At 46.0% G+C, this 22,291-nt stretch overlaps 2 protein-coding genes across 3 annotated transcripts in view; both read right to left on the bottom strand.

Moving 5' to 3' along the window:
* Positions 1 to 6,586, bottom strand: part of LOC142488386 (uncharacterized) — a 508,298-nt gene extending 501,712 nt beyond the window's left edge. Inside the window, exon 1 of one of the 2 annotated variants that reach the window (XM_075588861.1) lies at positions 6,427 to 6,586. The gene's annotated coding sequence lies outside the window, so the exon portion shown is untranslated. The other variant, XM_075588858.1, reaches the window with a different exon arrangement.
* Positions 1 to 22,291, bottom strand: part of LOC142488418 (uncharacterized) — a 156,143-nt gene that overhangs the window by 18,133 nt on the left and 115,719 nt on the right. Inside the window, 1 exon segment of the mRNA XM_075588923.1 lies at positions 13,775 to 16,088. Within this exon segment, the coding sequence (XP_075445038.1) occupies positions 13,775 to 16,088 (2,314 nt within the window).

Genomic DNA, 22,291 nt, shown 5'->3' with positions numbered 1-22,291 from the left:
CACAGACGTATCCCAAGAATAGTGGAAGAGAAGAGAGATGCCCCTACTCAGACGCTTCAAGCTGCACAGAAAGCGATTGATTGTCTTTATGGACGTTTAGATAAGGAGCAAGAAGCTAATTCTGCACTACAAAGCTGTCTATCCTCAGCAATTGCTAAGTGTGTTCTCCAGGAGAAAGAAAAAGAGCAGTTGGAGAGTGACCTGGAAGTCATTTCAGGTGAGCTGGAGAAGGCATATACTGATGCTGCTGAGAATCGGCGCCTCGCTTCTAAAAGTAACGAATTCCTGGAAATCTCTATGAAGGAAATTGACAGGCTTAATACAGAGCTTAAAGTCTCCCAGGAGGAGATTTGCTACTTCAAAAAAGAGATGGAAGTCGTTCGGGAGGAGAGATGCTACTTGAAAACAGAGATACGTCAAATACAGGTACAGGTACAGGAACAGATCAGGAATCAAAGACAGAGGCATGTGCATACTGTAGGAGTCTGACTTGAAGCAAAGGCAAAAGCAACAGACAGGAAGCAAGCTATAAAGGACAGAGACAGGAGCAACAAGAAGACAGACAGACAGAGGAACCCAGAGCCAACAGAAGGCAGCAGCACACCCAGTGGACAAGGAAGCTATGGCTAGGCAGGAGGTCTAGGCGACCTGACATTACTCCCCCCTCTCGAGCGTTCTCCGGACGATCCTCCAGGCTCTTCCCGGAGGCCTTGATGAAAAGTGGACTCAAGGTGACCCACCTCTGGTGGTTTGTCAGCGGGCAGAGGGTACTCCACAGGTACATTGGTTGCTGCAAGGAACCTCCGAATGGGTGCGTTCAGCCCAAAAGCAGGGGCAGAGACATCAGGAATGTGGGCATCAAGGACGGCTGCAGCCTTTTGACATGAGTCCTTGGGGACACAGAGTTCGCTCTCCATGGTCTCCTCTTGCGACTGCCGTTTCGTGGCATCACCCAATGAAAAACCAGCTATTCCAGTTTTCAGCTCTTCCTCCAGCGAGGCTCTGGTTATGCTCAGTGTGGCCTTCAGCTCCTCATGCTGTTCTTTGGGGACACACTGGGTACTCAAATAATCTTGCAGCATCTTTATTTTGTAGGCAGTCTGGAAACTTTCTTGCTGCAGAACTCGCTGCTTTTCTTCAGCATTCACCCATTTCTCCTTGGTGTCCTGCAGATGTGTACGCAGTTCTCGCAGCTGACTCTGCAGCATATTGTCTGCTTGTGTGCGCCGCTCCAGGGAGACACGTTCTTCTTGCAGCACTCTCTCTGCATTCTGCAGTGCTGTCTGCACGTCTAACTTTTCCTGGGCCAACTGTTTCTTCTCCTCTCCTAATTTATGGAGTTTCTTATCTCCTTCACTGACTTGGACATAGAGAATCTTGCACTCTTGGGTTACATTTTCAAAACTGATATTTAACCCTTCGAAGATTTCTCTCAATGAACATAGTTCTGTGTTGAAGTGGCAACTCTTCTCCTTAGAGGCTTCCAGCTCTGTAGTAAGCCTGTGAACCTCTTTCTGAGATGCTTCCAGTGCTGCGTCAACTTGAGCCATGAAAGTCTGGTACTGGGCAGAATCAGCGTCGGCCTTCTCCAGCTTACTTGACAAGATCAACCTGTCATTCTCCAACTGATATTTTTCTTTTTCCCAGTCACCCTCTGCTTTTTCCAGCGCTAATTGCATCCTTGACTTTTCTTCTATCAATAGTCTCTTCTCCTCTTCTGATTCATGGAGTCTTTTATCTCCTTCACTGGCTTGGACAGAGAAGTTCTTACTCATTTGGTTTATAATTTCAAACCTACTATTTAACTCTTCGGAGGCGTCTCTCATAATCTGGCTTGTCCCTGTTTGTTCCTGCTCCCCGGTCTCAATCCCTGCTCCCTGTTCTCAGTCCCTGTCCTGCCCCGCCTGTCCTGTTCCAGTCTCCTCGTTGCCGACCTCTGCTTGTTACCTGACTTCGCTACCTGCCGCCTGCCTCGGACCCCTGCTTGTTACCTGACTTCGCTACCTGCCGCCTGCTTCGGACCCCTGCTTGTTACCTGACTTCGCTACCTGCCGCCTGCCTCGGACCCCTGCTTGTGACCCCTACTGCGCTCGTGCTGTTCCGGCCACCGAGATCCTACCCGCCACAGGAGTCTCCCGTGACAGTTGCAAAGCGTCGTAAGAGCGTTGGATAAGCCATTTTGGCGTTGTAAAAATGAATATAGGTATGCATTGCATAGCGTTGGATAAGCCATTCGTTGTAAAGCGAAGCGTTGTAAAACGAGGACTGCCTGTACAGTGTCCATACATTTATACACACTAACACAATCACTAGTTACAGTGACAAAGAACTATTATACATGAGTTAAATCAGAAACAACCGTATCAATGTTAACTAAAGGACAATACAATAAAAAATATATAAACCCATCTATAAATCTATATGTAACCCCTCTGTTATTTACCTCAGATTAACCCCTACTGCAGAGGCGGGGCCTGAGCGCTCCTCCCCGTTATACACGTGCGTTCTCACTAGCTGAGCACGTGGCCAAAGGTCAGACAATAGGACCCGACCCCGGGCTATGAGTAACCAAAACAGTATTTATATCCAACCCCTATACTCCCAGCTATATATACACACTGTGCCCCTCTGTGCGAGTTCCATATACATACAGTCACAATACTGGTAATAACCCCTATACCCCCAGCTATATATACACACGGTGCCCCTCTGTGCGAGGCCCATATACATACACTCACAATACTGGTAATAATCTCTATACCCCCAGCTATATATACACCCTATGCCCCTCTGTGCGAGGCCCATATACATACAGTCACAATACTGGTAATAATCCCTATACCCCCAGCTATATATACACCCTGTGCCCCTCTGTGCGAGGCCCATATACATACAGTCACAATACTGGTAATAACCCCTATAGCCCCAGCTATATATACACCCTGTGCCCCTCTGTGCGAGGCCCATATACATACAGTCACAATACTGGTAATGCGCTGCACAGCTGTGTGCCAATGTGTCTCATAGTCCCCACGTGTTATAAGGGGCCCGTGTGTAGAGAAGGGGCCCGCACACACGCTGCAGCTCTTATACTCAGCGTTATACTGCAGCAGCCTGTCTCTGTGGCACACACGCTGCAGCCCTTATACTCAGCGTTATACTGCAGCAGCCTGTCTCTGTGGCACACACTCTGGAGCCCATATACTCAGCGTTATACTGCAGCAGCCTGTCTCTGTGGCACACACGCTGCAGCTCTTATATTCAGCGTTATACTGCAGCAGCCTGTCTCTGTGGCACACTCGCTGCAGCTCTTATACTCAGCGTTATACTGCAGCAGCCTGTCTCTGTGGCACACACGCTGCAGCCCTTATACTCAGCGTTATACTGCAGCAGCCTGTCTCTGTGGCACACACGCTGCAGCTCTTATACTCAGCGTTATACTGCAGCAGCCTGTCTCTGTGGCACACACGCTGCAGCCCTTATACTCAGCGTTATACTGCAGCAGCCTGTCTCTGTGGCACACACGCTGCAGCCCTTATACTCAGCGTTATACTGCAGCAGCCTGTCTCTGTGGCACACACGCTGCAGCCCTTATACTCAGCGTTATACTGCAGCAGCCTGTCTCTGTGGCACACACGCTGCAGCCCTTATACTCAGCGTTATACTGCAGCAGCCTGTCTCTGTGGCACACACGCTGCAGCCCTTATACTCAGCGTTATACTGCAGCAGCCTGTCTCTGTGGCACACACGCTGCAGCTCTTATACTCAGCGTTATACTGCAGCAGCCTGTCTCTGTGGCACACACTCTGGAGCCCTTATACTCAGCGTTATACTGCAGCAGCCTGTCTCTGTGGCACACACACACGCTGCAGCTCTTATACTCAGCGTTATACTGCAGCAGCCTGTCTCTGTGGCACACACGCTGCAGCCCTTATACTCAGCGTTATACTGCAGCAGCCTGTCTCTGTGGCACACACACTGCAGCCCTTATACTCAGCGTTATACTGCAGCAGCCTGTCTCTGTGGCACACACGCTGCAGCCCTTATACTCAGCGTTATACTGCAGCAGCCTGTCTCTGTGGCACACACGCTGCAGCCCTTATACTCAGCATTATACTGCAGCAGCCTGTCTCTGTGGCACACACGCTGCAGCCCTTATACTCAGCGTTATACTGCAGCAGCCTGTCTCTGTGGCACACACGCTGCAGCCCTTATACTCAGCGTTATACTGCAGCAGCCTGTCTCTGTGGCACACACGCTGCAGCCCTTATACTCAGCGTTATACTGCAGCAGCCTGTCTCTGTGGCACACACGCTGCAGCCCTTATACTCAGCGTTATACTGCAGCAGCCTGTCTCTGTGGCACACACGCTGCAGCCCTTATACTCAGCGTTATACTGCAGCAGCCTGTCTCTGTGGCACACGCGCTGCAGCCCTTATACTCAGCGTTATACTGCAGCAGCCTGTCTCTGTGGCACACACGCTGCAGCCCTTATACTCAGCGTTATACTGCAGCAGCCTGTCTCTGTGGCACACGCGCTGCAGCCCTTATACTCAGCGTTATACTGCAGCAGCCTGTCTCTGTGGCACACGCGCTGCAGCTCTTATACTCAGCGTTATACTGCAGCAGCCTGTCTCTGTGGCACACACGCTGCAGCCCTTATACTCAGCATTATACTGCAGCAGCCTGTCTCTGTGGCACACACGCTGCAGCCCTTATACTCAGCGTTATACTGCAGCAGCCTGTCTCTGTGGCACACACGCTGCAGCCCTTATACTCAGCGTTATACTGCAGCAGCCTGTCTCTGTGGCACACACGCTGCAGCCCTTATACTCAGCGTTATACTGCAGCAGCCTGTCTCTGTGGCACACACGCTGCAGCCCTTATACTCAGCGTTATACTGCAGCAGCCTGTCTCTGTGGCACACACGCTGCAGCCCTTATACTCAGCGTTATACTGCAGCAGCCTGTCTCTGTGGCACACACGCTGCAGCCCTTATACTCAGCGTTATACTGCAGCAGCCTGTCTCTGTGGCACACACGCTGCAGCTCTTATACTCAGCGTTATACTGCAGCAGCCTGTCTCTGTGGCACACACTCTGGAGCCCTTATACTCAGCGTTATACTGCAGCAGCCTGTCTCTGTGGCACACACACACGCTGCAGCTCTTATACTCAGCGTTATACTGCAGCAGCCTGTCTCTGTGGCACACACTCTGGAGCCCTTATACTCAGCGTTATACTGCAGCAGCCTGTCTCTGTGGCACACACACACGCTGCAGCTCTTATACTCAGCGTTATACTGCACCGACACACTTTATTCGAGCAAATACCCAGTATGTACCTGGCAGATACCTGGAATGCGCCGCTCCTCACCTCTGACAAGCCCCGTTGCGTTTGCCTTCCCAGCCTGGGTTCATGCCTGGCTGACGGGCGGCTGATCTGTTAAATCATAATGATTAGGATTTAATAGGCTGCAATGCTTCGCGTGTCTACCAGATGGCATAAATTCATGAATTGTAATGCAGTATATATATATATACTGTGCAGTATTGCAGCCAGCGGGAATAAAATGCTTCAATCCCTGCATGGAAAATACCTCAATGCACTCGGGCAGAAAACAGTCACAAACCTCAATACACCCGGGTATACCCGAATTCGTGGGACTAGCCGAGCTCGAATAAAGTGTGTCGCCAGTGTACTGCAGCAGCCTGTCTCTGTGGCACACACGCTGCAGCCCTTATACTCAGCGTTATACTGCAGCAGCCTGTCTCTGTGGCACACACACTGCAGCCCTTATACTCAGCGTTATACTGCAGCAGCCTGTCTCTGTGGCACACACGCTGCAGCCCTTATACTCAGCGTTATACTGCAGCAGCCTGTCTCTGTGGCACACACGCTGCAGCCCTTATACTCAGCATTATACTGCAGCAGCCTGTCTCTGTGGCACACACGCTGCAGCCCTTATACTCAGCGTTATACTGCAGCAGCCTGTCTCTGTGGCACACACGCTGCAGCCCTTATACTCAGCGTTATACTGCAGCAGCCTGTCTCTGTGGCACACACGCTGCAGCCCTTATACTCAGCGTTATACTGCAGCAGCCTGTCTCTGTGGCACACACGCTGCAGCCCTTATACTCAGCGTTATACTGCAGCAGCCTGTCTCTGTGGCACACACACTTGGGTCCCCCCCCCGGGCCTGTAATGAAGATCCCTCTCTGGTTACTCACATCTCCTTTAGTCTGGCAGACTGCTGCTCCGCTCCCAGTGCTGCCACTCGGGGGGGAGCCTGTTACCTAGGCACACCCCCTGAGTTATACCCCTCAGCAGCAGGGCCTGGGGATCAGGGAGCAGCAGCAGCAGCTCTCACACACAGGGCTGCTCTCTCCTCATGCTCCTCTCTCTCTTCCCCTCCCTGCCTCAATCACCTCAAGCTTTGCTCTCCTGTCCCCTCATTGGCTGTCCTGTCATGTCTCCCTGTGTCAGCAGCAGGGGCTTCTGGGAGTTGTAGTCCATCTGCTGCTCTGTCATTAGCTCCTTCCCCAGCAGCAGCACACACCAGAGAGGATCACAGACAGGGGGCAGCACGTATAGATCGCTGTATCCTCACACATATCATGTGTTTAACACTTTGTGGGTCTGTTTGATACAATAAGTTCTCTCTCCCCCCCCCCCCCCCCCAATGCTGCTGCTGCGTCCTATCAAGGGGTTACACACATATAGATTATTTAGGGGACAAACAAACATCAATGAAAGAGAATGTGGCACAGAAACTGAAACATCCAATTATTATGTATGAAGGAACTAAGGACATATTTGTGATACACCTGGATACCTCTGGTGAGCAATTAAAATGATAAATATCAAATTGGCTTTTTGTGATCAAAAAAGTATTGTGACGGTTAAGGGGTAACCAGGCTCACTAATAAAGGTCAAGCCCACTTGGTTGCCTCTGATCCATGTTTTGGGGTCCTGGAGTGTCAGCTCTTGGACTTGACTGTCGTGTATGTACTACTGCGCCTGTATGTAAAATATGCGGCAATAAAGAATTTGTATGTTGTTTTTGCCTTTCCAGGAGTGCCAGCAAGCAGAGATTGCTAGGCTATGAGGTTCAGGGTGGGTTTTGGCTTTGCAGATTGTGGCTATGTAGCGGGGTTCCAGAGTTACTGGATACAACAAAAATGTAGCCGGGAATCAGGTAGGATTCTCGGATACATTGAAGCACAATGCTCCGGTCAAAATCCTACTCTGAAAACGCTCTTGCAGCTCACCGACAGGAGTCCCTGCTTCAGCACAGACCAGAAAGGTAAAAGGGGCATAGGGGATCAAGGTTTACCCAGAACGGTACAGGGATCCCTAGTATAGAAGGGGGGCCCCAGTTCATGCCCAAGTCACCCTGAACCTGGTATAGATGGTTCAGGGGGTACTCCAGTTACAGGATAAAGCTGCCAGGTTTATTTTGGGTAAAAATGTAGTCAGGTTTTTGCAGTGTGGCAGGGATATGGCTAGTACGAATAGCAAGTATGAATTATTATTCTATCCCTGACACCAAAGAAGGACTTAGACATTTTTAGTAAGACAGTATCCAAGTATGTTTTATTAAACGGGTATGTTTAAAATGTATAATGCTTGGTGCACTGCATATGAGCTGGGGATTTCTAAGTCCATGGTTCCGAGAGACCAGCTGGCTACCAAGTCGGTGCCACTGAGTGGCTCGGGTCCTGGACTTGAAAGCCACAGAGATGCCAAGGTGTTAGAACAGGCGGAGTACCGGAGTTCTCCTTGAGTACTCATGTCCTGGCATGAATAAGGACCATCAGGCAACCATTTGCCCGGTCCCAGACTCTGAGGAGCCTGGCTCGGCAGGGGGTTCAATATGCTAAGAGACAGAGGTGCCAGGTTGGCGCATGACCCTTCGCAGAATTGAAAACCGTGCCCGTCCTGCTTCAGGGTACCGGCAAAACCCTGATAGGCTGGTGGCAAAATTCCCACGCTCCGATTGGCTGAGGGTATAAATTCAAACTGTATGAAACATTGATTAAGAAACCCGCGACAAAAAAGCGGTTCGCCGCCATAGCAGTTGGGTGTTGGAAGTCGGGGTTCGGATGCTGCGTTCATAGGAACGGTTGCGGGAGCAGGCACCACTGAGGGAACAGAATCAACAGGGGTATGTGTTGCCTGATCTGTAATAGTTTGAACTGTCAGTTGGAGCAGCTCCATACGCTGACTATTCTGGCAAGATATTTCTCCAATTTGTCAAACATGTTAGAGTTTGTACACTGCTCATCTGTGCAGGGGGGAAACAGCTGGGTACACACATCGGGAGAATGGGGGAGACAACAAATAAACATTGATAACTTTCGGTGAATCCAGGGGACCGAGTCCCCCGGGACACCTGAACTGCCCCTTCTGGGATTACGGCTCGGGTGAGCTCACCTCTGAACGTGTCAGGGTGTGCCTGGCCCGTTTCCACCGGCCCATCGGGGTCTTGCATGGGTCCCTTGGGGTCTATCCCCCAAGTACCCATGAGGAGACTCATGGCGACGGCGAGTGGGCAACTACCCCCTCCCCCGCCTTACTCAACAAATTTTATTGATAAACAGTTACAGCCAGTTTGACCGTGTGGCATCTCATAGTTCGTGGGAAGAACCAGTTCAGATGTGTCCTGTCTATGTAGGCTACAACCCCTATCTCTCTTTCATTGCCCCTCAGGTGATTGCTGTGTACCCCCTTAACCCTGAGCGGCACTTGGTCTGTTACCATTTCCCTGTGTACCTGTGGGGCGTGTTATGTGGGCTCGTAATCCCCTCTGGGTTCCTTCGTGATCTGTATTGTCTCTCACGTCCTTCATTACGGAGCTTGCTGTCATTAAGGTTCCTTAATCCCTTCCCTCTTTTCCCTCTAGTGTGTGAGCCTTCCCCTCCTAGTCCTTATACTGACCGGGCGTTATTTATAGGCTTGCCGTCTCTCGGGGTGAGCCTGAAAACGGAGGCCTCTATGTGTTATTCTCGGGGCCTATCCCTCTGCCTGGTATCTCTCTCCCTTCTGCTCCTGCGTCCCCTGTTGTGAGTGCGTTGTGTGTCGGGGGAGGGTAGCTGTGTGCTTGGGTCTTTTATCCTTGATCGCGTTGGGAGGTATCTCTCTTCCATCTCTGCCTTTTGGCCGTGTTTCCGGCGCTCCCGGATGACGTATTTCCGCTTTCGGTGGTAACGTGCTCCGACCAAGATGGCCGTGCGGCCATATCCGGTGACGTCTATCCGGTTCCTGTCATTCAGCAGCCGGATGTCCACGGAGGCGGACGTCTTCCCGCGCTGGGCCCTTCTTCATCCGGCAATGGGGTTTTCATCCCGCCAAAAGTCGAGACGCCTCCATCTTCCAGGGATGCGTGTCACGGGCTCCTTCCGGGTTGCGGCCCGGCCAATGTCGCCGGAATTTCAGGTAAGACGAGTGCTTCTATGGTTTAGCCGGGAACCTTGGGGTATAATGTTCTTGTCCCACAGCAGACAGGTGGTGTCGTGGCACTATAATGGCCTGATTCTTGTACCAGTCTCTTAGAGATGCTTAAGGCCTACGAAACTTAAACTTTTCGCCATAACTTTTAGGCAACCAAACTTTGAGGTGTATTTTGTATTCCCCTTTTGTACTATTTATTTATTCTTTTTCCGAGTCGCTGGTTGCGCGGGGCTTCCTGGATGTGCCGGCTTGGCGCCACTCGTTGTCTGGCTCTGCATCTTTCCACGGTCCCGCGGCCTCGCCGACTTTCACCCCCAATCTGCGTAGGAATTCATCGCCTTCTTCCAGGTTTTTCATCGAGGTGGCCCTCCCGTTTTTAATGACTAGTAGGCCAAACGGGAAGGTCCACCGATAGCGTATAGCTCTGTCTCTTAGAATTCGGGTGATCGGTTGGAGCTTCAGGCGCCGGGCTAGAGTCAAGGGGGACAAGTCTTGGAAGAGCTGTAGGGAGATTCCCTCAAACTGACAGGCCTCTTCTCCTCGCGCTTTCAGAAAGATTGCCTGCCTGGTACGAAAATAATGCAATCGAGCAATCACATCTCTCGGTTGTGCATTCGCCAGCGGTTTGCTCCTCAAGGCCCTATGGCACCTGTCCATCATGAGCTCCGCCGCAGGGGTATCAGGGAGCAGAGTCGCCATCCATCTGGTAATAAATTCTTCTACCTCAGTTATGTCTTCGGGGATACCGCGTATGCGAACGTTACTGCGGCGGTCTTGGTTCTCGGAGTCCTCTTGGCGTTCAGCCAGCTCTGTAATCTGATTTTGGAGATGGGAGGAACGCTTTTCTGTCTTTTTAATCGTTGTGGAGACGGACGCCATTTTATCCTCCAGGGCCCCTGTTCTTTCGCCGAGGCCCTGTACCTCTTTCCGGAGTTCTTGAATCTATGCCCTGAATAAAGATTTCATGTCGTTATATAAACGGTCGAAATCACAGCGCCATACGGGCCGCTGTTCCGGCATCTCGTCTATGTCCTCCTCATGCTCCGATCCCGATCCTGCAGTGGAGCCGGGCGCCATTTCTGCCCCCACGTCTCTGGTCGCGGACCGGCTCTAATATCTCCGCAGATCTCCCGTGTTTTTTTTCTTTGATGATGGCGGGGCCATCTCTACGTGTTCCCTGGTTAGTGTGAGGAAACTTCGGTGCGAAACTCGTTTTTTGTAGGCTGTAGCTTTATTATTGCTTTGGCGGGGGTAGGAGCTACTGGTTTAGGCAGCTGTTCCCCTCACCATCGCGCATGCGCCTCATATACAGGAGTTTTAACTGGATCAAATCACTCTTTGATAAAGCGCCCAGGAGGCGGGAAACGCGTCAGAAGATTTTTGTGCTATTTTATACTTTGGCTATTATGCCTAATAAAGAAGATTCATTTTCATATCTCATCTTTTTTTCATTCAGCAGTGCCCATCTCTCTTTTTTCCATTTTACACATTGGATTATAATAGGCAGAAGAAAATACACTAACTGGGGGTTTGGGGTTGAAAAACGAACTTTCCTGATTGAAACAAAGTCTTTAAATATTCCGTTGGTTGACCGGGTCTTAGCCCGAAACGTTCTGGAGCTCAAATCGGTATGAGACTCCAGCAGCTGCCGCACTTTCCACTCCAAATGGTACTGAAAGTCTGACTTAGAGACTTTTCTGCTTAAAGTCCTGTAGCGGTTTCCTTGCTGTCTCCGCAAGGCTTCTCTGGGCTTGGAGTCACAACTTGGATCGGTGTTCTGATCTCTTAGGAACCTCTTTAGCAAACTCGAATCTGGGCTGGCTACTAACTGTTTTTATAACATTTGCAAAGTCAGTCCCACAGCATTACTACAACTCACAAGCGTGGGAACTTCATCTCTAGCCACTCACACACTCTGCCAGGTTTGTGAAGCCTGGCACCTGAGCTTCAGCATGGCAAAGGAGCATGTGCAAAAAAACGCTATCTTGCCTACTTGTCATACAGAGGCTAGGTCCCTCTCAGTCTAGGGAGGTTACTGCTGGCTCAAAAGGCCTGCAATCCGCCCAGGACAGGAACACTTAACTCAGCCATCCTGTTTAGATGGCTTTCACACCTCTGCCTTTGATGTATGGACCCAGCATCAGACTTAATGGTTCCACACTCTATTAGCCATAAGCCCCCCTTCGAGTCTTGCAGGACAAAGACCCTGCCTGATTTAATGTATAAAGTGAAACATATTTTAAAACACTGCTGTTTAATAAAATATACTTTTATACATTCTGATGCTAAAATGTGTTACAGTCCTTTGGTGTATGAAGTAGAGAGTATAAGGGCCTTCTAACAGGGTTTTAAGGGGTTAATTGGATGTGTGCTTGTGGTTAGCGGTGAGCAGAGGTAATTGCAACTTTGTTTCATTGTGTAACCACAAGACAAGCAGGGAACCAGCCGTAACCACAAATTCAATTGGATAATTGACTTGTGGTTAGATGAGTGGATCCGAAATTGTAACAATGTCGGCTGTGGTTTACTAAGCCAATTAAAGTAAATTGATGGAGTACCTCTGTGGTTTTATCGATCTGGGCTGGGAAATCGCTACTTTGAGTCCCGCCTGCAAACTGCAGACGGAGGGGAAATGTTTAAACACACCACATCAAAGCCCTTACCCAATTAAAGGTATAACTTTAGTTAGGAATGTCCTAGCTTTCTAATTTTTTTGTATGCAAAGAGTTAGAAGGGAATCATGCAGATTGTTAGGATTTTATTAATTGTACCATGTGTATAAATGCATAAACGGGCATAGCCCTGGTGTAGGCCCATTTAAAATTATGTGAGCTGGGGAATTTAAATGTCATTCAAAGGACAGCGAATACATTAAACTTTCACCCTGCTAGTTTATGGTCAGCCACCCCAGGGGGAGTTATGCATAAATGAATGTCCGGACTTCTGAGGAACCCTGGGGAGAGGCCGCCCGAATATCTTCAGCAGTCCAGGAGCTTCAAAGATTTTAACCCGGCAGGGGTGTGAAGTTCCGGTAAGTGAGTTAAAGCCATTTGCCTAGCAAATGGTGAGGTATCTCAAGGCAGGTAGACTTTCTGTCGCCAGGGCAAGGGGGTATGGTCAGTTATGCTAAACGGGTCAAGTGTGACATTAGCGCTTGACACTTAGCTTGCCGTGACACCCTTTGCCCGGCTACATGAACTATTGGCAACCTTGGGATAGGGCAGAATTTGGCTCCCACGCCAAAGATTGATTGCCCATTGCCCAGATAGGCTTGTGAGGGTATTAAAAGCCCGTGCACACCTTCGGGGAGGTGTTCTCTGCTTAACATCGGAAAGGATAGCGGGCGGTGCAAAATTGACATTTTCAGCGCAACCACAGATTTGCACCCTGCTCAGGATTTCGTAAGATCTAAGGACTTGTAAACGAATTCTGCAAGGGCAGAACAAAATTCTTTCGTTTGGTGAAGATACAGGCCCCGCAAGCTGCACCCCTAGCTAAAAGACTGTTGCTTGTTTCCTGCTCGCGTGTCAACTCTGTTTCTGGGAATTGATACCTGGAGACTGGATTTTATGGACTTTCGTTCTAAAAATCTTTTATTTCATTTTGGCACGTTCTAGTAAGTATTTATTCGTAGTATTATTGTAATTCAAGCTGTGTGTGTTCTTTATGTAAATAAATACAATTTATTTTATTTCATGCTTTATTCAATCAAAGGATCCAGACATTAATGTGTTAAAAAGTTTGGTCTCCCGTGACACCAGGTCCCAGCACCCCAGGAAAGGCAAAACACAGAAAATCTTTAATGTCGCATAATTTGCAGTCACATTAATGCGTGCACAATACACAGACACAAGAGCTAACTCTCTAGGACCCCAAAACAGTTCAGGGGCAACCAAGTGGGCTTAACCCTTATTATAAAGCCTAGTTACCCCCTCACCGTCACAGCATGGCAGAGGTGACATGGTTAATACGGACGGGTGAGATTACCAGCAGGAGGATTCTCAATAGCTGCAGCATGTGAAAGTCATGGAACTTCCAGACCCGCTCCCACTCTATCAGACACACACTCAGTCCTCTCTCTGACACAGTCCCCAACCCCACTCTGCAGCTGCTGATATGAATGCCTGTGTAAGAAGTAATGGTAAGTATTGCGTTACCAGCCATTTTTATTACTGCAGTATTACTATGCTACAGGTATATTGCCCAACCCAACTCTGAACAATCAAATATTTTACCTGATGTATGAATCCCTTGTATGTAAGGAGGCTGATTATCTGTGAAAAGCATTCCCCACACTATGTATATGGAAATAGTTTCTCCAATGTATGAATCTTGTCGTGTTTGAGGAGGTGGCCCTTTTGAGTAAAGCTTTTCCCACACTCTGTACATGTGAATAGTTTCTCCCCTGTATGAATCCGCTCATGTTTGAGGAGGCCCTGCTTCCGAGTAAAGCTTTTACTACACTGTGTACATGTGAATGGTTTCTCCCCTGCATGAATCCGCTCATGTTTGAGGAGGTCCGTCTTCTGCGAAAAGCTTTTACTACACTCTGTACATGTGAATGGTTTCTCCCCTGTATGAATCCGCTCATGTTTGAGGAGGTCCGTCTTCTGAGAAAAGCTTTTACTACACTCTGCACATGTGAATGGTTTCTCCCCTGTATGAGTCAGCTGGTGTCTGAGGAGGTGGCTCTTAGTATTGAATTGTTTCCCACACTCTGTACATGTGAATTGCTTCTCTCCTGTATGAATCCTCTGGTGTCTGAGGAGATTGTTTTTAACGCTGAATTGTTTTCCACACTCTGTACATGTGAATGGTTTCTCCCCTGTATGAATCATCTGGTGTCTGAGGAGGTTATTCTTAAAAATGAATTGTTTCCCACACTCTGAACATGTGAATGGTTTCTCCCCTGTATGAATCCGCTCATGGTTGAGGAGATCCCTCTTTATAGAAAAGCTTTTACTACACTCTGCACATGGGAATGGTTTCTCCCCTGTATGAATCTGCTCATGATTGAGGAGCGCTGTCTTCCGAGAAAAGCTTTTACTACACTCTGTACATGTGAATGGTTTCTCCCCTGTATGAATCATCTGGTGTCTGAGGAGGTTATTCTTAAAAGTAAATTGTTTCCCACACTCTGAACATGTGAATGATTTCTCCCCTGTATGAATCCGCTTATGGTTGAGGGGGCCCTCCTTCTGAGAAAAGCTTTTACTACACTGTGTACATGTGAATGGTTTCTCCCCTGCATGAATCCGCTCATGATTGAGGAGGCCCTCCTTCCGAGTAAAGCTTTTACTACACTTTGTACATATGAATGGGTTCTCCCCTGTATGAATCCGCTCATGTTTGAAGAGGTCCGTCTTCTGAGAAAAGCTTTTACTACACTCTGTACATGTGAATGGTTTCTCTCCTGTATGAATCCGCTCATGTTTGAAGAGGTCCGTCTTCTGAGAAAAGCTTTTACTACACACTGTACATGTGAATGGTTTCTCCCCTGTATGAATCATCTGGTGCCTGAGGAGGTTATTCTTAAAAGTAAATTGTTTCCCACACTCTGAACATGTGAATGGTTTCTCCCCTGTATGAATCCGCTCATGGTTGAGGAGATCCCTCTTTATAGAAAAGCTTTTACTACACTCTGCACATGGGAATGGTTTCTCCCCTGTATGAATCTGCTCATGATTGAGGAGCGCTGTCTTCCGAGAAAAGCTTTTACTACACTCTGTACATGTGAATGGTTTCTCCCCTGTATGAATCATCTGGTGTCTGAGGAGGTTATTCTTAAAAGTAAATTGTTTCCCACACTCTGAACATGTGAATGATTTCTCCCCTGTATGAATCCGCTTATGGTTGAGGAGGCCCTCCTTCTGAGAAAAGCTTTTACTACACTGTGTACATGTGAATGGTTTCTCCCCTGCATGAATCCGCTCATGATTGAGGAGGCCCTCCTTCCGAGTAAAGCTTTTACTACACTTTGTACATATGAATGGGTTCTCCCCTGTATGAATCCGCTCATGTTTGAAGAGGTCCGTCTTCTGAGAAAAGCTTTTACTACACTCTGTACATGTGAATGGTTTCTCCCCTGTATGAATCCGCTCATGTTTGAAGAGGTCTGTCTTCTGAGAAAAGCTTTTACTACACACTGTACATGTGAATGGTTTCTCCCATGTATGAATCCTCTGGTGATTGAGGAGGGTCCACTTAGTACTTAACTGTTTCCCACACACTGTACAAGCAAAAGGATTCACTGCTGTCTGAATCATCTGCTGTGAAAGATGAAGTTTCTCCTTCAGTGAGAAACTGCTCCCACCATCTGTACATGTAAAGGTTTGCTCTCTTGTGGGGACACAAATATGTGTGAGCAGGTCCTTGTCCAGTGAAAAGCTTTTGCTACACTCACAACAAGCAAAAGGCTGAGCATCGCGGCTTCTTCTTAAATCTCTCTCATACAATTTTCTGCACCCAGGTGTGTGCTGTACAAGGTCTGTAAAGTCACCATCATGTGGCACTTGTTCATTGTACATGTCCAAAATGTGGCAGGAATTATTGTTTTTTGGCACTTCTGGGCTGCGGGGAGTCAGACAGCTTCTGGATGTATCAGAGATCAAGTTCTGTTCCTCATTCAGGCCGTTCTCTAACAGAAGTAAATAAAAAAGACAGAACAATTTTTTAATCAGTAAATCAAATTACAAATCCAAAACAATTAAGAATTTACTTTACCAATACTTAACAAAATGTTTTCTACACCCAGGGTTTAAAATTGTGGCACATGAACATCCGGTGGCCCCTAATGACTTTGGTGGTGGTCCCCGAAGACCTGAAATTTATTTGTAGCAGCTCTCACAGTGAAATAACTTTCATACATAACTTGTATTTATTACTGCATTCATTATTTAAGGATACATGTAAATTCTCCAAATAATTATTAACATTGAAAATGTCCATGAGATGTAAAGTTAAAGAACTCCTGGTTTATCATATTTGTACGTTAATCATATCAACTAAACCCCACAGCAATCTATAGTGTAAAGATACTGTAGATGCCCATGTATGTATAAACTCAACTCGATTGCTCCATTTTGTGTCATATTTTGTCAGTCAAAAATACTATTCATATAATTTCCCAAGCACGCTGCCTTACTTAGACGATTCTAGTTCTCTCTACATTCTTCTATCCCCTTCCATCTTAGCTCTAATCTCCTTCTATATCCCTTCTAGCTCTGCTGAGGGCTGTCTCCTCTCTGCTGCATTTGTCTATACAGTCCTCTCATATGTAAAACCTGTCTCCTTGCTGTGCAACTCACTCACCCTCAGCCTTCACCAATCCACATCCCTACCAATCTTCAAGTAATGCCTGAAATCTCATCTCTTCAAATAATCATTTGCTTAGTTTGGGCCTCTGGCTAGTCCTTGTACTTCTGATGCACTTTCGGCTTTCCGTAAAATGTTTAATAGTGCATTTGCTCTTATTGTAATCTGTAAATCTCCCTTTATTCCATGTAGATTGTAAACTCTGTAGGTCAGGGATTCTCTGGTTCCCACTGGTTATCTTCTAGTTTAATGCACGTCTGATATTTTGTATATTAATTACCTGTATTGTCTGGCTAATTCTATAAGGTACTGGATACATTGGTGAGGCTATACAAAAGAAATTATACATTAAGACAGCAAACATTTAACCCCTCCCACAACCTTCCGGTAGGCCTAACCACCACCCTGGGGCAATTACCACCTTCACTTACCCCCTCTACCCCCAATAAAACGGTAGTCTCATATAACCCCATCATTGCCTTAGCGATTAGACGATAAGGTAATGAAGCTGCTTTTATTTTATTTTGATTACATACTATTGTAGCAGGCAGTCTCAGTAGCTAAATCGCATTGTAATTTATAGATACAACTCATCAAGAGAGACAATGAAGAGTATAGACACAAATACATTTTTAAAGAACCATAATGGGGAAAGAAAAACAGAGAAAAATAAATTAGTGGATAAATGAATTGATGTCAATATCTATGTTGAATCCATTGGGTGTAACGTATTAAGGTGATAAATCCAGAAGTATTCTCTCTGTGAAAGATCAGTTCATCTGTTTCCTCCTCTCCAATTAGGAGATACTGATTCTATCCCTAGATAGGATAGACCGGTGGGGTTAGATTTGTGGTATTTTTTTTAAATGTAAGGAGACATTGTGGGTTTCTAGTCCCATAATTATATTTCTAAGGTGCTCCAAAATTCTTACTCTGAACGGTCTTATAGTCCTCCCCGCGTACTGGAGACCGCAAGGACATAATAATAAATATACCAACTGATCAGATTTACAGTTGATAAATTGTTTGATTTTAAAATCTGTTTTGGTACTGTTTGAGCAGAAAGAATCCAACTTGGTTTTACAGAATTTACATGCTTTACATTTAAAATATTTTAAAATAAAAGCCTAGCGGTCTGCTCATCATCCAGCCTGTTACACTGTTGCCTTCCATCTTTTTTGTTAGTACCCATGGCCGTCCCAGTGGTCTGGAGATAGAATTTCCCCTCAAACATGGGGACCCGCTTTGCCCCGAATTATGCGGGACTCTTTATGGGAATGTGGGAACTGGAATTCATATGGAATAAGAATGAATTTAGTCAATATCTATTGTATTACAAAAGATATATCGATGATATATTGATGATCTGGACAGGGACCACAGAGAATTTGTTAAGATTCATTGATTATCTGAACCATAATACCAAAAACATTGTATTGAGTGGAGAAAATAGTTCAGTAGAGATCAATTTTTTGGATCTAAATCTAAAGATAGTTGACAATCAGATTGTGAGTAAAACCTTTTTTAAACAGGTTGATGTCAACTCCTACTTGGACTTTACAAGTAATCATTCAAAACAGTGGCTAAATAATATTCCATACGGCCAAATGTTACGGGTTCGGAAAAAACTGCTCACAGATGGGGGACTTTGAGGAACAATCCAAAGTTCTAAAAAAGAGGTTTATGGAAAAAGGGTACCATCCCACCTTGATTGAAAAATCTATCCAAAAAAGTAGGGACCATCCAAGAGAGTCTCTGTTGATCCCTAAATTACAATGTACCATTAATGTCAATATGAGGGATGATATACATGATAATACACCACTTTTTGTGACTAGGTTTTGTAATAAAGAGACCAATATCAGAAAGATAATCCAGAAACACTGGAACATTTTAGGGATGGATCCTATTTTACATGGTTTATTAAGTGAGAAACCTAAAGTGGCTTTTAGAAAGGCCACGAACTTGAAAAACATGTTAGCCCCTAGTGCCCTTAAAAAGGGTACATCTAACCCAGCTTTGAGTAATTTCCTACAAAAACCTCAGGGGAATTACCCATGTGGGAAATGTGTAATGTGTCTATATCTGTCACGGGATAAAAACATAAGTGATAAAAATCATAAAGAACATCATATCACACATTTTATCAGTTGTGTAACATCATTTGTAATATATGTTATTACATGTCCATGTCACGTAAGATATGTGGGAAAGACCATTAGGCCTCCTAAAATTAGGATCAGCAAACACGTTAATGGGATTAAAAATGCAGAATCCAATTTGGAAAAAGGGAAAAAGATTCATAATCTGTCCCAACATTTTTTGACCTGTCATCAAGGGCAACCTAATGGTCTAAAATTTAGAGGTGTAGAAGTGGTCCCAAGAGATCCAAGAAGGGGGGATCGAGATACTAAATTGTTACAGAGGGAACAATATTAGATATACACGCTAGGGAGCAAGTCAACGGGTGGACTGAATGAATTGATTGAGTTGTCCCCATTTTTAAAGTAACAATCTTTAAAGTTACTCCCTTGAGAACTGTATAATTTTTTTTTTATAAAAATGTATAAAAGTGAATTAGCAACCTTAATAATTTATTATTGATAATTTATATATTTTTGTCAGGTTTTGTATTTTAATATGTTAATTTATGAATTGTCATTTATCAACATTAATATTGTTCTATTGGGGATTATTCATTATTATGTATAGTATGAATTAGTTAGGGTATCTCTTTCATCCATTTTTATTATTTTTTAGAGTTAGGATATAACTGTGGTGCATTATTATTATTCATTTGTTTAGTAACATCGTTGTGGGTCATTATTATGATGAGTGGGTAGATAGTTACTGCACCGACACACTTTATTCGAGCAAATACCCAGTATGTACCTGGCAGATACCTGGAATGCGCCGCTCCTCACCTCTGACATGCCCCGTTGCGTTTGCCTTCCCAGCCTGGGTTCATGCCTGGCTGACGGGCGGCTGATCTGTTAAATGATAATGATTAGGATTTAATAGGCTGCAATGCTTCGCGTGTCTACCAGATGGCATAAATTCATGAATTGTAATGCAGTATATATATATATATACTGTGCAGTATTGCAGCCAGCGGGAATAAAATGCTTCAATCCCTGTCTGGAAAATACCTCAATGCACTCGGGCAGAAAACAGTCACAAACCTCAATACACCCGGGTATACCCGAATTCGTGGGACTAGCCGAGCTCGAATAAAGTGTGTCGCCAGTGTATCATTTAAATAGAGTGTAGAATATGAATTGTAATTTATATAATATTATGTAAAGTATCAGTTAGGGTATTATATTATATTTATTTTTATTTTCATGAAATAGAGTTAGGATATAACAGTGGTGTATGATTATTATTATTATTATTATTATTTAGTAGTAAAATGGGTTACCAATACAATTGTAGGCAGTGGAAACATACAAATGTATCGATTAAAGATATCATTAGTGTAGAATAAGAAGACTATTCAGGTCATTCTTGAGTAATTACTTATGGCCTGATTATAATAAGATCTGCAGATATTTAAACATTATTTCAGCTAGCAATAAAGGATCAACTCATACTGTTTAATATGTATACAATGTTGAAAAATGATATGGGGGGGAAATACATAAGAAGGACAAAGAGGGGAAGGAGAGAGGGGGAAGACGTGCAGAATTAACCAGATCAATTTATATCAAATTAGCGTCAGATTCCTTTACCGTCACGGCTATTCAATTCAATGCCCCAACGTTTTATAGAAATCGTCAATCGAATGCTTCAGAAAAGCTGTCATTTTTTCCATCAGCATCACCTCATTTATTCTTTTCTCTACAGTTTGTCCACAGGGGGGAGCTATTTTCTTCCAGGAGGCCGCAATAGCGCATCTGGCCACCGTTAGTATGAATGATGCCAGCCGCCTCATAGGGAGGCCTATATCTTCGACTGGTTTTGCCAGCAGGAAAATCAGTGGGTCCACGGGGATGGATAGGTCTGTTACATCCTTAATGATAGCTCGGATAGTGAGCCAATATTTCGGAATAGCCGGGCATGTCCACCATATCACCTATTTGCATGCAACTCCTCCAGCACAGGTCAGACATCGAAGGGTAGATTTGTTTCAGTCGGCTTGGGGTGAGGTACCAATGAAATAGGATCTTGTAAATATTTACTTTAATAGTGGTACATATGGAGGTCTTTGCGGCAAACTCCCAAATATCCTCCCAATCTTCTCCATCAATTTCCAAGTTTAACTCTGCCGCCCATTTGAGCATGTACTGTAGTTGTCGTCGAGGGAGTCTACCGAAGCCTCCACACCGGCATATATTTTTGTGATCAAGCCTTTCTGGTACACGCCTCTTCTGCACAATATTTCGAAGTTTTAGAGAAGGGGGAAATCTAACTTTGGAGATATTTTACAGAAAATGCCTAATCTGAAGATATTTAAACAAATGAAAATCTGGTGCCCCATACCTGGTTCGAAGCTCTTGGAAACTAAGAAATTTCCCTTTGTGTAATAAATCGGCAATTGCCCAAATATTCTTAGCTTTAAATTGGTCGAATTGTTTGGAATCACATCTTGGGGGGAAATTGGGGTTGTTGAAGAGTGAGTTGTGAAGCGGGTGACGCGAGTTTAAATTTGCCCTTGGATTTAGTCCAGGCATTCCAGGTACATCTCATTGAGCCCAGCTCAAACATTTTCACATTTAAGTCCTTCTTATCCGAAGCCCATAGGGAAATTAGCAGAGAAGGCATTCTAGCATATTGGGATTCTATGGCCAACCAGCAATATTGGGCTGGATCAGCGTTCCACCTGCTGTAATTGGGCAGCTTAGTAGTATTTTGAGATATCTGGGACACCCATTCCCCCTCTCATTCTTGAGGTCAGCATAACTGACCTAGGTGTCCTGGGCCTCTTGCCCTGTCAGAAGATATGGAATATTCTATTTTGTAGATTTTTTTAGTTCGGGTCCAGGTATCCGGATCAGAGGGCCTGGAAATGGTATAATAACCTGGGAGTATGTTCATTTTGACTGATACTATTCTCCCGATCTGGTCTGCGCTCCGTATCCTATTCTCCTCTGGTACTGCTGCTGCCTATGTGCGACGCGCTGCCGAGCTCCAGAGGCCTCTGCGCATGCACAATAGAGACCTCTGCTTGTGCACTGGCCGGAGTATTCTCCTGCGCATTCATTGAGGGGGATGGCTCTCGCTGGCTATGGACAGAACCTCTGCGCATGCGTTGAGGGGGACAGCTCTCGCTGGCTATTGACAGAACCTCTGCGCATACGTTGAGGGGGACGGCTCTCGCTGGCTAGGGACAGAGCCTCTGCGCATGCGTTGAGGGGGACGGCTGCCGGTGTGAATGTGTATGTGATGGCAGACGGCGCTGCTAATGTCTGCGCTGAGATGGACTGTGGATATGGAGGTAACTGCGTGGCGGACAACTTAATCTGCCAGCGCTGACATCATTTCCATATCCGTTCCACTTTTGCGCCTCCACGATGCTGGTTTCTA

This window comes from Ascaphus truei, chromosome 2, assembly GCF_040206685.1.
Source record: "Ascaphus truei isolate aAscTru1 chromosome 2, aAscTru1.hap1, whole genome shotgun sequence".
Classification (NCBI taxonomy): domain Eukaryota; kingdom Metazoa; phylum Chordata; class Amphibia; order Anura; family Ascaphidae; genus Ascaphus; species Ascaphus truei.
The sequence above is the reverse complement of the archived record's forward strand: the minus strand, read 5'-3'. Positions and strand labels throughout refer to the sequence as shown.